This window comes from Schistocerca piceifrons, chromosome 4 (genome assembly GCF_021461385.2).
Source record: "Schistocerca piceifrons isolate TAMUIC-IGC-003096 chromosome 4, iqSchPice1.1, whole genome shotgun sequence".
Lineage (NCBI taxonomy): Eukaryota > Metazoa > Arthropoda > Insecta > Orthoptera > Acrididae > Schistocerca > Schistocerca piceifrons.
This window is the reverse complement of record NC_060141.1, coordinates 32,260,290-32,278,438: the sequence shown is the minus strand read 5'-3', so window position 1 is coordinate 32,278,438 and position 18,149 is coordinate 32,260,290. Positions and strand designations below refer to the sequence as shown.

Below are 18,149 nucleotides of genomic sequence, written 5' to 3'. Positions count from 1 at the left end.
ATTTCTGTTGGGGCTAAGCAGCCAGATAGTAGAGTTTGTATCTATACAACTAAATGGTATTTGTAAGAATATTAATCAGCTAGGTTGTTCAGCTGGGTCACCCACAGATCAATAGGGGAATAAGAAGTAGGAGGGGCACAAAAAGGACTAGGATATTGTGACTGAACGTCACTACATGGATTTGGAGTACGACTCTGAGTATGGTATCACTCATTCCATGGCATTATGACAGATATTAAAAGCACAAAATGTTTTCCAAGAATCCAATAAATAAGACTAGTGTGATATAGTAGCCAATTTCCAGTGACTAGAATAAACTGCATAGGATATCTGTTTAAGGACTAGCTGAGCTGGATATTATCTATTCTTAAGATTTGGCAACGCCTGCTTCGTTTGTGGACAAGATATCCATCAGTGCCAAGGTTGTAGTGGAGCTAATATTTGATGTGGCACTGGTACAGCTATCAGAATGTAGGTACTGTATTTCATAAATGTCTTTGATATGGACAGATTTTTTTATGGGGCTGAGAAGGATGAAGTGAAACAAACTTGGGAGTAAGTGTTGGTGTTTCATAACAAAGAACAAAAGAATGTTCTTGCCACAGGATTCATACATGAAGATGTCATTCAGTGAATCTCGAATCTGCTCTGTGTGTGTGTGTGTGTGTGTGTGTGTGTGTGTGTGTGTGAGAGAGAGAGAGAGAGAGAGAGAGAGAGATAGAGAGAGATGGGGAGGGAGAGAGAACTAGTGTTTACCTAATCTACATTTGAGTGACTCCTTGCCCAAACTTCTTGTTTGCTGTTTCCATTTAAGAATTTCTGATATTACTGAAAATATAAAATTGAGATTCAGTTACAGAATTTAATTTGTGTGGATACCACGCCCGTTCATGATTTTCCTGTTTATTTATTAATGTAGATTCTTTTTCCTGGTTTTCTGTATTTCAGATGTTTTGTTCCTTATTATTCTCTATATAAATGTAATTTGTGTTGTCCTAATGAAGAATTTGCAGTTTGAACTGAATGACAATGAATGCTGGGCACATATTTTTGTTGGCGAGCCTTGGTTCACACGGAAAGAAACTGGTGAAACGGAGGGTGATCCTCAACACATCATGCAGGAAAAACATCTAGATATTGCTCCTTCTTGGGTACAGAGGATTGAGATACCTCGTCCAGGTAAAAATTTATCTTGTATTGTCCTTTTACTGGAAGTTTCATTATGATTTATGTTAACTAACTGAAATTGCTGTTTTGAAATATGTTGCCAGGCAAAAAAAAGTGAAGCACTCAGAAGAGGAGTCATAAATGAAATAAAACTTCACAGATTGAAACGTTATGTTATGTTATTCCAATGATAACAAAATCAAGTGAAACTTATAAAGAACTTGGCAGAATGAGCCCTCTTATCACCAATAGGATATTGCACCACATCTAGTCTGGTAGCATACACTGATTCAGTTGTAAAAGGTGACAAAGCCATTGAACCCTCTTCTGAGGCAAGCTGGTCCACAGTTTTTGTAAGTGGTCTTCGATATCTCGGCTAATGACACTTAGATAGAGATGCCGTCTGAGCTGGTCTTTTACATGTTCTATTGGGAACAATCTGTGGATCTTACTGGTCACAAGAGTACCTCAACATCACATAGACCAATCATAGAGACACATGCCAAGTGTGAATGAGCATTGTTCTGTTGCAAAAGGACTCCATTATACTGTCACACGAGGATGCAGGATGTCCGTAATGTATCGTTGTGCCATCAGAGTTCCCTTAGTGAGTATCAGTTGTTACAGAAGTCATACCTGATGACTTCTCACACTGTGATGCCAGGAGTAACACCATTGTGCCTCTCCACAATGTGGGAACAGTTGGACCTTCCCCATTTCACGGCCATATTTGCTGACGATTGTCATCTGTGTTAGTACAGAAGTGTGATTTTTCAATAAACACAACACAGTGCCACTCACCAGCAGTCCTTACTTCCTGATTGGTTGCACCACTACAGGCACATTTGTTTGTGTTGTAGTATTAGTGGCACCATACACATGGATCAGTAGTCCTCTAGTCTAACTTCTGCTAGACTACAAGCAATGGTGTGGTATGACACAAAATGTTGCAAGGAATCTGTTACTTGTTCTCAGATGGCAGATGCAAATGTGAAGGAGCTACGATGTTCTTAGCAAACAATGTGGTCATCCCCTTGTGTGGTGATCAGATGTTTTCATCCAGAACTGTGACAATGCAATCTTAACAGCTGGCCACAGTCACATCCAGATGCCCCACAAATTTGGATATTGCATGACTTGACCTGCTGGCGAAACAGAGGACCACAACAAAGCACTGTCAAGTGCTGATACTGCTGGCCTGCATGAGTACACAGCATCTGTGTGTCCAGTTTTGAACCACTTCACAGAAAACATTTCAGGCTCCTAGACCTTTCTCCTTGGCAACTCATCACACTATTTTATTTTCTCCACAGGACTGCTAAGCCTGATATAATGTGATCATTTTAGTGTGATGTACAGGAGCAGGGAGTGCCTACTCGTAATCAAGTGTGGGTATCCTTAGAGAACATTAAGGGCCAGTTACCAGCCATTTCCAGTGAGGCTAGTGGATGTTCGCATTTGATATGTAACTTTGTCATTTTAAGAGACAGGACTGTAGCATTTGGATGTACAGTGGGGTGGAAGAGCAATTCTTCTAGTTGTCAGTATGGTGTTCAACTCTCAGTCCTCGGCACTGTGGATTGGATGGGTTGGCAAGGGGTACAGGGGTCTGTTGGAGGTGAAGGTGGCTGCAGCAAGACAGGTGAAGTGCATGTAAACTTTTTGTTTGTCCAAAAAGCTATAGCAGTTACAGGGGCATGTCATCACCGAGTGGTGCAACCTGGTGTTGACTTACGATGTCCGTTTTCGATGGCTGCAGTCAGTTGTCAGTCTCACAGCCTGTGGTGGACAGAAGCTGCACTTCGTCACTTTGGCTGGGTGGCAGATTGGTGGCTCATCGCTGCTGATAGGCCGCATGCTGAGTCAGCTGCTGGCAGTCATGGTCCCCACTGAAGTGGCTGATGCTGGCTGGTGAAGCTTTTAGTGCTGGGCAGTGTAGAAGTGGGGTGGCATTGCGCACCAAGCAGAGGATTTCAGCATACAGGTAGTGGGTTGATAGTGACAACAGCTGACCAGCAGATGCTGGAGTGATCCAGCAGCACAGCAGGTACTGGTTACAGTCACCGGCTCGAACCTCTGCCTGATTGTACAGTTGGAATGTATATATAATGCACTGGTGACTATTTATTTGGTTGTCTGCTGGTGAAGCAATGCACCTCTGGTTGGCACAGTGCTTTATCAGCTATTTGTTACAAGATGTTAATGTAACATACAGTGCTTCTGCAGCTTGTGTCTGTTGTTAGTTATATGCCTTGTGGAAGGTAATTGGAAAACTGTGTTCTGAATTTCCTTGGTGACACTGTGTGCCACAGAATACCTCCACTATTTGGAGAAATTTGGTCCCTGAATGTAGCTTGGTGCTGCTCCGGAGAGTCTTAGCTAGAAGAGGCACTCAGATACAATTAGAAATGACAAGTGTTACTATAGTTTGTATAGTTCTAGTCACTGGTTCATTTGGAAAACTATGGGTAAGTCTTTTGACTTGTACAATAGTGTATCTCATATATGTTACTACATTTGACTGTGTGGTTACTTTTGTCCAACAAAACATTCGTGTTCCGGTCCAGTTTTCATAGTCTACTGACTGCTTTCTGCGACATTTTCTATGCTGTCCCACTGAGTCTCTAGTTGACAAAACACCTAACAGTCCATGACATTCACTTGTCAGTTTAGGAGCAATGTTAAACCACTTGTAAAGAGGTTTGAGAGACATCCTATGACATCATAAGTATATGTACCCACTCTTTCTCACTTACTATCGTACTTAACCTTAAAAACATATATCATTTATCTTAAACAAGTGATCACACTTCTCAAAATGATCAACATCAGTGCTTTCCTACCAGACTAAGTTAAACACACTGTGTTTCTACTGCACACATTACACCATCACATGTTACCTGAAAACAGAAATTCCACTTAGAAGTTCCTTTAAAATATTACCTAATTACATGCTTTAACTACAGCAAACTGCCTCCTTTATTGTTCTGTGCAAAATTTTTGTATGAAAGAGTTCTGTGCAGACTTTTTGTATGAATGCAAAACTTTATATAATTCAACTCCTGGCATTGCTAAATGATTTCATACATGTAAGATATAAACACACATGTTGGGAAGAAGTGCTTAACCTGAAATATTCACAAAAAGTAAGTAATTCATGGTAGAGCCACTGCAGCCAAATTATAATGCCTGTAAGAACTGAAGAACTATCATTTAAATCTTAAACGTTGTGTCATCCAGAGAAATCCAGTGTATCATGGTTCAAGAGTGCTGTGGTCCCAGTTATGTATTTAGCCAGAGGCACTTTCCTAGCTGCAGCTAGTGTACCTCAATACCACTCAACACTATAATTCTTCCTCATGATAAATTCCTAATACCTAATACATTTCCCTTACACTGATTCTGAAAGTTATCTTAGGTGAGTTTTCTGCTATCATGTTCACTATATGCAAGAGACGTAGAGTGCTATAGTGAAGACATCATGCCAACAATCACCTTTCCTCTGTGGAATACCAGTGCTATGCTGAGCTGCTTTAAGCCAGTGTCATATGATGTAAAGACAAAAAAGCCTCAACCATGCAATACTGTTGCAACACTGATCTATGTTTCACTTCATTGGCATTGCACCATGGGTTCAACTATCTTCTAGAAAATAGAATAAGCAGCTGGTGTGTGGTACAGAAACAGGAAAAGAAGAGAAAAGCTCTGCTCACAACTCAGGGACTCGTCTCGTATAGGGTGCCTAAAGGATGCTGTGTTCTCAGAATGCTATACAACAATTCAACCAGATAACATTAGTAGTTTTATTTCAATAAAGCAGATTGACAATAGTTAACTTTGTATTTAGAACAAGTGTTGCAAGCAATGGGCGACATGCAAACAGTAATGTTCTTCATTATAGACAAAGTCCAAACAAGCAGTGGATATGGGTAACTAATAACTATTCTCGAAGCACTGTGTGCTAGGCTGTGCATATAGTTTATGAATACTGTCCACTAACGTGTGGCTGAGACTGGCAGGAGCGACGCTTATATTCACTTCTTGCAGAGGTCGCTCATGTCGTGGCATGGTCCTTGTGAGCGGGCTATTGGCTGATGTCGCCTCACCGCCTTCTCTACTTTTTGGTGCTAGTAGTTATGACAAAACATTCCTCCCCCCCTCCCCCCCCCCTCTAAAGTGACAGACTGTTGTTGTGTAGGGAGTTTGACCTTTGAACGTGGTAGGGGATTCAGTAGTGTGGGCTCAACATCAGGCCAGAAGCTGTGGCTGCAGGGGTTGCCAATCTTCCGGGCACACCACACAATCTGGCCTGCGCTCTGGTGGATATTCCCCTGGAAAACGACCAGACTGGTATGCATCCACCTCCTGCTGCCATGAACCAGATAAAGAAGGAGGCAACTGCTTTGGTGTGGGTGGGTCCAGGAGGCAGAGGAAGTGAAAGCTCTGTCTCCTTGGGGTCATCCCACAGTGTCGTCAGAACACCCTCTGGTGGCTGCTGTCGTCACGCTGTCCTCTGGACCCTTGAATCTGGGGGAAGAGAGACTGATAGATCATAGTGTACATGACAGAGGTGAAGATGATTTTGATGGTGGCGCTGCAAGCCATCTGGGTGTGAAAGGAGATACATGCAAGCGCCAAGTCGACAGATGATCTTGCCTCGTGCCTACCATCTGCTGCTGCTAAAAACCCTATAAAAAACAATATCATGTGGTGTGAAGCAATACTTGTGGCCTTCCTCTGGCGCCAGATGCTGAGGAGGGTGGAGCAGGAGGAGCAGTGTGTAATGGCAGCGGCCGTGAAGCAATTCCACCGGCGATGGTCCGTCTCATGTGTGCGAGTGATATGAGGCGAGAAACAGTTGCAAGGCTTGATCCCTGGTGTTGTTGTTGTTGTGGTCTTCCCTCCATGCTGCCCTCCAATACTAAATTGGTGATGCCGCGATGGTTCAGAACATGTCCTACCAACCGATTTCTTCTTCTAGTCAAGTTGTACCACAAATTTCTCTTCTCACCAATTCTATTCCATACCTCCTCAATAGTTATGTGATCTACCCATCTAATCTTCAGCATTCTTCTGTAGTACCACATTTTGAAAGCTTCTATTCTCTTTTTGTCCAAACTATTTATTGTCCATGTTTCATTTCCTTACATGGCTACACTCCATACAAATACTTTCAGAAACGACTTCCTGACACTTAAATCTATACTCGATGTTAACAAATTTCTCTTCTTCAGGAACGCTTTCCTTGCCGTTGCCAGTCTACATTTTATATCCTCTCTACTTTGACCATATTTTGCTCCCCAAATAGCAAAACTCATTTACTGCTTTAAGTGTCTCATTTCCTAATCTAACTCCCTCAGCATCAAATGGCTCTGAGCACCATGGGACTTAACGGCTGTGGTCATCAGTCCCCTAGAACTTAGAACTACTTAAATCTAACTAACCTAAGGAAATCACACACATCCGTGCCCGAGGCAGGATTCGAACCTGCGACCATAGCGGTCGCGCGGTTCCAGACTGTAGCGCCTAGAACTGCTCGGCCACCCCGGCCGGCTCCTCAGCATCACTGGACTTAATTCAACTACATTCCATTATCCTCATTTTGCTTTTGTTGATGTTCATCTTATATCCTCCTTTCAAGACATTGCCCATTCTGTTCAACTGCTCTTCCAAGTCCTTTGCTGTCACGGATAGAATTACAATTTGTGTGATCCCTGGTGTATGCAGAGCTAAGTTTGGCCATCTGATTAGATTAGATTAGTTTTTCGTTCCATAGATCCATGCTGTGGAGATCCTCGTGGATGTGGAACATGTCAATTTTTTTTTTATTTTCTTATAAAAGCTGAAATAACAATACTAATAGTATGAATATATATACAGTACATAATTTGTTTCTATTAAAAAATTCGTCAATGGAGTAGAATAGTATGAATATATATACAATACATCATTTGTGAATGGAGCAGAAGAAGCTGGCCACTAGTAAGTCTTTCAGGATCCTTTTAAACTGATCTTTATTTGTAACTAAATTTTTTATGTTTGCTGGCAAGTTATTGAAGATGAGTATTCCAGAGTAGTGGACCCCTTTTCGAACTAAAGTAAGTGCTTTTAAGTCCTTGTGCAGATAATTTTTGTTCCTGGTATTGTATGTATGATCTGAGCTGTTTGTTGGAAAAAGAGATATATTATTTAGGACAAACTTCATTAAGGATTAAATATACTGAGAGGCAGTAGTTAGTATACCCAGTTCTTTGAAGAGGTTTCTACAGGACGTCTGTGAATTTACTCTACAAATACTCGTAATATGTGTTACACACTTTTGGACTCTGAAAACTTTTGTTTGACTTGAAGAGTTACCCCAAAATATTATACCATATGACATTATGGAATGAAAGTAGGCAAAGTATGCGAGCTTTTTCATTTTTATGTTGCCTATGTCTGCTAACACTCGAATTGCAAATACAGATTTGTTAAGGCATTTTTCTGCAGTTCTGTGGCATGCTACTCGCAACTGAATTTATTATCAAGTTGTAATCCCAGGAATTTAAGGCTGTCAACCTCTTCTATCTGCTCTTCTTCATACTTTATGCATATGCTGGGTGGAAACCTCTTACAGGTTCTGAATTGCATATAGTGAATCCTTGCCAAGTTTAATGTCAGTGAGTTGGCTTTAAACCATTTATTAATACACATGAAAATATCATTAGCAGATCTTTCTAGAACTACTCTTGACATACTATTTATTGCAGTACTTGTGTCATCCGCAAACAAAACGAACTCTGCTTCTGGCAGTGTAACTAATGAGAGATCATTAATGTACACAAGGAAAAGCAGTGGCCCTAAAATGGATCCTTGAGGGACATCACATGTAATTTCTTCCCATTCTGATGATGACTGATGACTTAATTCACTAGTCCCTTGCACTGACACCCTTTGTTTCCTGTTAGCGAGGTATGACTTGAACCATTTTGCAGCACTGCCCGTGACACCATAGAATTCTAATTTACTTAAAAGGATGTAGTGGTTCACACAATCAAATGCCTTTGACAAATCACAGAAAATACCTGCTGCTAGTAACTTGTTATTTAATGAATTAAGTACATTTTCACTGTAGGTGTAAATAGCCTTCTCGATATCAGAACCCTTCTTGATAATATGTTACTTGTGGTCAAATGTTTGAGAAGCTGCCTGAACATTACCTTTTCTAAAATTTTTTGAGAATGCTGGCAAAAGTGAAATCGGTCTGTAGTTTGATGGTATCTCTTTATCCCATTTCTTGAACAGAGGCTTAACATCTGCATATTTTAGCCAGTCAGGAAATGTCCCAGTTATAATTGACTGGTTACACAAGTAACTCAGAATTGTACTAAATTCACAAGTACATGCCTTAATTAACTTTGTTGATATTTCATCATAACCACTAGAATGCTTTGTTTTTAAAGATTTTATTATGGAGGTTATTTCTTTTGGTGAAGTGAGTGACATATTCATGTACCTGAAGCTATTTGTAAAGGCTAGTTTCAGATATTCAAGGGCATTATTTACTGATCCTGACAATCCCATTCTATCAGTATTGGCTATAAAGTACTTGTTAAATAGATTTGCCACACTATGCCATCGGTTACTAATATGTCATCTACCCTTAGTGCTATTTGCTCCTGTTCCTTTCTGGTTCTACCAGTCTCCTCTTTCACTATATCCCATATTGTTTTTATTTTGTTCCCTGACTTTGCTATCTTCTTCTTGCAGTGCATTTGTTTTGATGTCTCAATTACTTTTTTAAATATTTTATAGTATTCCTTGTATTTAGCTAAATCATCAGCATTGGAGCTATTCTTGGTCGACAGATACATTTTCCTTTTTGTCTTACAGGAAATCTTTATTCCTTGTGTAATCCATGGTTTTATTATAGACTTCTGTTTAATTTGAGTAACTTTTAGAGGAAAACAGTTTTCAAACATGGTACTGACATTGCTCATGAATGTGTTATATTTTTCATTCATGTCATGAGCACTATAAACATCTTTCCAGATCATATCTTTGAGCAGTTTTCTAAAACACTCAATTTTTGGTTGATTGACTACTCTCCTGTACTCATATTTAGCAGTCTTGATAATCTGCTTAGAATTTACATCTAAAGCAAGGAGCTGCATGTCATGATCTGATAGTCCATTTATAAAAGGTTTTATGATATGATTTTGTTCCTTTGATTTGTCTATAAAAATGTTATCAATGGCTGTCCTTGAGGATTTAGTGATCCTAGTTGGAAAGTTTACAGTGTGAGTTAGATTGAAAGACAATGTTACTAACTGCAGTAAATGTTTACTGGAAGATTGCATTTGAAAATCTGTATTAAAGTCACCAGCAATCAAAATTTCTTTGTTTGTTCCTGTTAAATAACCCAAAAGAGCTTCTAGATGATTTATGAATAGATTATAATTTCCTGCAGGTGCTCGGTAAATAGTTACTATTATATAGGATCTGTTATGGAACTCTACTTCTGTTGCACATGCTTCTAGATGCTGCTCTAAACAGAATTTATTAGTGTTAATGTTCTTGAATTTATGGCAGTTTTTAATAAATGTGGCAACTCCTCCTCCATCCATATCTACTCTGCAGAAGTAGGAAGCTAGCTTAAATCCTGAAATGTCTAACATATCTATACCAGTGGTCACTTGATGTTCAGAGAGGCAGAATGTGTCAATTTGGTTAGATGAATTCATTTCATCAATACAAATAAGTAGTTCATCAACTTTATTTCTGAGTCCCGGAATGTTCTGGTGTAATAAAGGTAACTGATACTGCATACTAATGGGATTAAAACTGCTTTAGCGAAGATGAAGCGGCAGTTTCTGATTACTTTCTGTTAAACATTGTTTAAATGGAGGCTGTATGCTAAAATCTGACTCCTGTTCATCTGTTTTCTCAAACTGAGTGTGTCTGCCAATCTCTCTTAAAACTCATTTTCTTTCCCCCTTCCCTACCCTAAAAAAGGCACCCCTCTGACACCTGTGACCACTGGTATTTTACCACTTGTGACAGAGTCCCCCCTTAAGTTTTCTGCAATCAACCCAGACAGTTTTCCCTTCCCTTTCCTATTGAGGTGAAGGCCATGCCTAGTGTAGTCCCACCTATCGATAGCATCCACAGGAATCAAACCAATATGGGACCCTATATCCGTCTTAAGCAGCTTGAAGGTCCTGAAAAAGCATTTCACTTCGCTGTTTGACTGTGGGTGGAACTGTGCACTAGTTACATGCTGTATGCCATCCTGTTCACAGAATGTTTCAAATTGATTTGATGTGAACTGAGGGCTGTTGTCTGACACCATTACTTCAGGTAAATCTTCAAGGCAAAAAATCGATGATAACACCTGAATTGTGCTACGTGACTTCATCGAGTTCATTGGCAGAGCAAAAGGAAACTTGCTGTATGAGTCAATCACTATCAGTCAGCAAGTTTTCGAAAAAGGTCCCACAAAGACTGTGTATACGTTGCCATTTTCCACATATGCATGGCACCATGACATCATCTGTTCTATTTGGGTGTCCATACCCTGCCAGGTACATTGTCGATGCGCTAACTGTTTCGTACGAACAATCCTCCTTGTGCCCTTGGTGAAGTAACTGCAACACTTCTTTTTGCAAAGCTTTAGGGATCAACACATGTGACTGTCCACTGTCATTTTGTACAATAATTACACCTTTCTGTACAGCAAGGCTATGCTGATGAGCAAAGTATTGGCACACTACACAGTTCTTTATGCTATCCAAGGAACGAGGCCAAGATGTGCGAATGTATGTTAGCAAAATGTTCAAATCAAGATCAGCTTCCGTGGCCTGTGCAATTTTCTTATAATTCAGCAGAAAAGGCTGAAGCAATTCTGAGCATCGATGGGACAACAAGAGGCAGCAGAAGTGTCAAAGTCTGTGTCAGGGCCAATCGGAAAGCATGAAAGTGCATCCACATTACCATGTTGAGCTGTCAGGCAATACACAATCTCGTACTGGTATTGAGACAACAACAAAACCCATCTTTGCAATTTTTGGGCAGGTTGTACAGGAACCGGTTTCATTGGATGAAACAAGGACTGCAAAGGTGTGTGATCCATTACTAAGTAGAATTTTCTGCCATACAAACAGAGGTGAAATTTGGTGACACCATACATAATAGCCAAAGTCTCTTTCTCAATTTGTGAATAGTTACACAAAGCTTTGGACAACACTTTTGATGCAAAAGTGATAGGCCTCTCTTTATCACCAATTCTGTGTAAAATCACTGCCCTGATTCTGTAACAGGAAGCATCAACTTGCAATACAACTGGCTTCTCAGGATCAAAGTGAACTAAGCATCAATCACTGAGCAATGCATCTTTAAATTTCTGAAAAGCTACTTGGCTCTCATCTGTCCAAACAAAGGGGACATGCAATGCAATGGAGCCATGATTTGTGCAGCATTTGGTGTGAACTGAATATAATAGTTTATTTTCCCTAAAACTGGCTGTAATTCTGTGATACTGCAAGGAACTGACAAATCTCCCATGGCTAACAAATGGGACTGATGAGGTTGTACAGCTTGACTGTTGATGACATGACCAAGATATTGCAACATAGGTTTAAAAAAATCACTCTTGTCCAGCCTACGCTTTAGTCCTGCATCAGACAAAACACAAAACAAAGCACGTAAAATTGTAATTTGTTCTTCAGGTGTATGTCCTGCTACAACAATATCATCCAAGCAGTTTGAACAGTTTGGCAATTCTGCAGTCAGCTGTTCCAAATACCGTTGGAAAATGGAGGGTGTGGAAGCACTGGCAAAAGGCAAACACAAATATTTAAACAAGCCCAAATGATTATTTACTACACACACTTTTTGAGATTCTTCATCGAGCGATATTTGAAGATATGCATCACACAAATCAATTTTTGAAAAGTAGCATCCAGCACCTAATCTGTCCATGAGATCCTCTGGGTGTGGCAATGGATAAATATCAATGACAGTTTGTGGGTTGACTATAGAGTTAAAGTCAACACAGAGACGAATGCGACCTGAAGGTCTGGGAAGCAAAACCAGTGGACTTGCCCATTGGCTAGCTGATATGGGCACAATAACTCCATTATCTTGCAATTCTTTATGTTCAGCAGCGACTTTGTCCCATAATGCAATGGGAACAGCTCTGGTCCAGCAAAATTTTGGCTGAGCATTGTCATTCAGCGTAATATGTGGAACAAAATTGTTGGCTTTGCCTAAACCTTCAGAAAAGAGTTGCAGGAATTCTTTTAGCAAGCTAGCTACACTGTCTTTTGCTTTGACTGCAGACACTGACAACACATTATCCTGGGTGTTAAATCCAAACAAATCAAAAGAATCAAGACCAAATATGTTCTCACACTTCACGTGATTATAACACTGTAAAAGTCACCGTCCGTGTATGTGAGCGATACATGGCAGGCAAAGTACACATCCTGAAAATGGGAATGTTTTGTCCATTATAAACTGAGTTGCATGGTAGTTTTAGGCAGGCATGGGGAGCCTACCAATTCATAGGTGTGATGATTGAACAATGTGACAGAAGCACCCGTGTCTAACTGAAATTTCCCATGTTTCCCACACATAAGTAAATTAACAAAAAGTTTGTTTGACTGGCGTTTCTCTGTAGAAACCTCACACTTGCTAGTTTTGCTCATGCCTGTTGCAGACTGTGAATATACTGCATGAATGACATGGGCCTTGTGACTAGATTTTTATGAGTGGGCCAAATTCTTAAGTTTGTTCCATTGCAAACATACGGACTGCACATGTCCTTTCCTACCACAAGTGTAACACTGAACCTGTCGGGAGGGGTAGTCTTGGCGTTTGTGCTGTGAATAACACCTAGGGCAAGAATTAATTCTGTTCGCCTGTGTAGCCATCTGTTTAGTGGACTGCTTACGTGGCTTGGAAGGTTGTTTACTCAGCATGGCTAGCACACACTGCCAGTGTGGAATTGGGCGATTGCAAGCAAGGGACTCAACCCAACAAACAACAAATAGCTGGCTGCTCAAATGTGTGAGCTGACAAGGCACCGGAATCATACTGATCTAACATTTGCACTACCTGCTGAAATGAGGGATCGGACTGTTTAAAAATTTGTTCTCTGAGTTTGTACACGATGACATCACGCAACATAATATCTGAATATAAAGCACCACAAGCACATTTAAATTTACATTTCCTTTTCATACCCTGCAAATCTGTTACCCACTCACGATAAGTTTGTTCTGACCATTTTTTGCAATTAAAGAATTGATACCTAGCTGCTACCACATTCACTTGTTGGTCATAATAGTTAGTTAGCGAAGCAATAACGTGGTTGTAACTAAGTTCACTCAGAGTGGCATACGAAAGAGTTTTTGAATTAATCTGAACACTGAACTACCTACCGTGGATAATGGATAGGGAAGTTTCACAGTTCCTGCAACACTGTGGGCTATTAAGTGTGCCTCAAATTGGTGTAACCACTCGAGCCATTCTTCTTCTTGTTCACAAAACTGTCGAAAAGGTGGTATAACAGCTGTACTAGATGTTGCTTATTCTGTCGGGCACGCAGCGTTGGCTAGTAGCTCCTGCACCATGTTGAGCAGTGTAGATATTTGCTGCTTCTGAAACTGAAACATCTGCATTAGCTGTGTGGCATCTAATGTTTGCAGTTGCGGCACCTGAGCATGGGGCGGGACAGGTGAGGTGGGCATGTTGGAAGGCACAAATGCAACAAAGTGACTAAGTAAGCAAGTAAAATTAGGACACAAGCAAAAAAAATTTCTGCAATGCTCACCTGAAAACACTTATTTGCAGTAACAACGAGAAACTGTTAAAACAATATGTGTCCCTGCAAAGTAACGACAAGAGAGAATTAAAGCACAAGCAAAAAAGAAATTCCATAGCCATCGGCACAGAGTTTGGTTGGAAGTCCTTGTGGCCAAAATGTGGAGTCTTGCCTACCCATCTCGTTTTGGGGGCTCAAAGGATGCTGCGTTCTCAGAATGCTATCCAACAGTTCAAGCAAATAACATTAGTAGTTTTATTTCAATAAAGCAGACCGACAGTAGTTAACTTTGTATTTAGAACAAGTGTTGCAAGTGATGGATGACATGTAAACAGTAATGTTCTTCCCTATAGACAAAGTCCAAACAAGTAATGGATATTGGTCACTAATAACTATTCTCGTAGCACTCTCTGCCAATACTCTGCAAATACTGTCCACTAATGTCTGGCCGAGGCTGGCAGGAGTGGCGCTTATATTCACTTCCTGCAGGGGTCGCTCCTGTCGTGGCGCGGTCCTTGCCAGGGGCTATCGGCCGGCGTCGCCTCACCGCCTTCTCTGGTCTTGTGTTCTTCCTCTTTGTTCCAATGCTTGTGGTTATGCCAGAACACTGTGGATGTCAAACCATATATCTACTAGCTTAGATCCTTCACAAACTCCTAAGCTTATAACTTACATGAGAACATTAAATTAAATCTGATTTTCTTTTACCATTTATACAACTATGTAGCCCTCTTCTACTTACACTTGCCTATAACTTGCCAAAATACATTTGCCTTCATTCTCAACCTATACTGCACAGAAAGGGGAAAAGAAGAACGGAACCAAATCCAGGAGAAATGGAAACAAAGATCCCATAAGTGGTTATAATAAACATGTCCTACTACTCACTTGCATTGCTTATGTCGTAGCATCCTTTCCAATCCCATTTCTAACTCTGAATGTAGAGGTATGGAGCATGTTAATGTCTGCTGTCGATGGGAGGTACTGTTCTAATACTTGCCAGTATGGCGTACAGCTCTACACCTCTGGTCTTGTGGATTTGACGGACTGGTGAGGACAGGCAACTTGCATGAAAACTCTTTATTACCCCAGCAAGCTACAACAGCTAGAGGGGCATGCTAAACCCCAGTGAGATACATCGATTCACGGTGACTGTGTCTCATGGGTCTCCTCAGGCACAGGTATCGTGCAAAGCGACACTACGCTGTGGCCTGTATCAGGGTGGCAGCATGGTATCTCAGTGGTGTTGAAACACCAGATGCTGATTTGGCTTCCAACGATCGTGGGTGCAGCAGTGCTGCCTGGCACTGGCCAGCAAAGCCTCCAGTGTTAGGCAGAGTAGAGCTCAGGCGGCACAGCACCCAAACTTACGACCTCAGCGTACAAGTGATAGGCTGGTGGTGCTCACTGCTGACCGATGGATGCTGGAGCAGTCCGGCATCACAGCAGCTGCTGGTTACAGTCATTGGCTCAAAGCTCCATCTGGTGCTTCAGTTGATGCATATAAATAACACTCTTGTGACTGTTTGTCTGTAAGGTAGCAAAGGAATGCACTCAAGAGCGTTGCCACATGGCGATGTAACTTTTGACACTTCTGCAGCTCAGCTGTGTTGTCAGTTACATATTTTTGAGATGGTAATTGGAATAGCATGTTCCAAATTTCCTTGGCATGGTGGTTTGGCATAACAGGAAGAAAAAATGTATTACCTAGATTGTTGCAAGAGGGAAGTCTCTAGTTGATGCTTTTTAGCTATGATCAGCGGGCCCCATGTGATACTGTCATGAACCCTCTCTACTGAGCTGGAAAAGTTATCTCCATAAGGACACCATTACGGTGTGGCTAATGGCTGTATAGTACTTTAGTAGAGCTGGCCATGATGTCTCCTTTGTTGATGCTGCTGAGTCTGCATTGTCCATGTGGCTTCTCGTTGTCTACGTGATGATTCCTTTACTGCTCTGGGTCCGAGAAAAGGTGCGGGTTTTTTAATTATCACTGGACTATCAAAATCATGGCGCAGTATTCCACGGTTTATTTGTAACTAAAAACACATATTTATTGCCATAACTAGATAAACAACTACACTCAACCGCGGCCAACACTCAAGTGACCGAAAACCTGTTGTAGACCAAAGATCACAGTCATAAGCTACAAAGAACATACAATTCCAATATCGATAATTGATTGCAACACCTAACTTAGTATTATATTAAGCAAAAGCGTTTTTAACACAACTTTAGTGTATAATGTAACAAAATGATGTTTGTTTGTCAGTTCCATTACAATACCTCCTTCCTAGTTGACACAGGTGCTGATGTGTCTATCATACCCACATCGTTGGCTCCTCCCACCTATTGACTGACGAGGTCAGTTCTACGAGCTGTCAATGCATCAGCATTACAAACCTCAGACTCTGTCAAAGTTACAGTGCACCTATCTCCTTCTCTGTGTTTTTTGTGGACTTTTTACATTGCCGACATCGATGAACCAATTATCGATATGAATTTTTTGTCACATTAAAAACTCTCTCCGTACGTGTTTCAGGGCTCAGTACTACATCATCCCCACTAACACTCAGATACTGTGCTCCCACACTTATGTTCCGTATTCTGTTTCTCTTGCGACATGAGAGTTAGTACGTGAGTGCTCCACCCTCGTGGGCAACATTGTGACTTGCGTCACTAACCTACTGTCAGAATACGACTCGGTGGCACAACTCTGCCGGGAAAATGACGAACTGAAACAACGAATAGCACACACTTACACAAGCTTGTTGTGGCTCGTACCTCGCTGCTGAAACTGCAGTCCACAGTGCTGCCACCTAATCATGTTTCTCCAGCAGACACCAGCTCGGACACTTAGCAGGTTAGTCTATAAACATTAATTGCATGTGATGATTCGTGTCTGGTAGACACTGCACCCCCGACGCATGTGCCACATTCAGTGCCATGTGTTCCAAACAATGCTTCTAATGACAGTCGCGCGTGCATTACAACCACATCCACCATGCAGGCAGCCGCCCCGCGTGTTGATAAACATTCCCCCCTCTCGAGCGCCAGTCACGTGACTCGGCAGCCATCGCTATTCCCCGCGCGATGCCAATGCCTCTCTTGCCTGTGCCAGTTACCCAAACCAAGGCTGACAACAGACAGTCACTGCGTGTCCCAACCTGCTCTGCACTGCATGCGCAGCTGACCTCTCCAAACAAGCGCATGCTGCACTCATGTATTAAGCACGTGACTTTTTCGTGATGCCTTTTCCCATGCGCACTAACAGGTATGCCTTGTCGCACCCCAATCATCCAAAAACTTCACGTTAGGATGTTGCTCAGTCTCTTGTGCAGTTTTCAGTTTCTTCCATCACTGATGGAATGACACACTAGATAGTTACCACTGCCGGCCCTCCTATTAGGCACAAGGTTAAACGCCTCAACCTCATTAAGTTTCTCATGGCCGGGCAGCAAATTAACGAACTTTTGGAGGCAGATATCCTGCAACTGTCGGACAGCAACTGGTCTTCACCGATTCACCTCGTCACCAAACATGATGGTTCTTTCCAAATGTGCGGCCACTACATTCGCTTAAACACTCGTACCGTCGTGGACAATTACCCACTGTCGAACATAAACGATTTCACTCATATGTTATTGGGTGCCACAATCTTCAGTGTTATTGACTGTAAACATGCCTATCACCAGATGCACATAGCACCGGAAGACGTTCCAAAGACAGCTATTATCATGCTGCTTGGTTTGTTCCAATACAACTTCATGCCATGTGGCCTGAAAAATGATGCACAAACATGGCAATGTTTCATCGGCACAATCTAATGACAGTTCGAGTTTTACTTTGCATATCTGGATGACATACTCACTTTCAGCAACTTGGCTGAGGATCACGAAAATCATTTATCCAAGGTCCTCCAGACCTTGAACTCCAATGGCGTTGGGGTCAACAAGGACAAATTCCAACTGCGCCAGTCTTCTGTCTCCATAGACAGAATACAGCCTCCCAAATTCCACATGCAGGCCATTACGTCACTGCCGCCTCTGACTGCTTACAAAGAACTATGACATTTCTTGGGTACAATAAATCACTACCGTTGGCATCTGTCTTCTGCCGTTGCCATGCAGACCCTGCTGACAGACTCGCTGTCAATCAAACAGACTTCAGGCCTGAA

General features: G+C 41.5%; 1 protein-coding gene across 1 annotated transcript in view; it reads left to right on the top strand.

The window, feature by feature from the left end:
* The window catches only part of LOC124795570 (dynein regulatory complex subunit 7), a 319,826-nt gene that overhangs the window by 83,369 nt on the left and 218,308 nt on the right, over nt 1-18,149 (top strand). Inside the window, exon 5 of the mRNA XM_047259642.1 lies at nt 1,005-1,179. Coding sequence (XP_047115598.1) covers nt 1,005-1,179 — 175 coding nt within the window. The remainder of the gene's footprint in view (nt 1-1,004; nt 1,180-18,149) is intronic.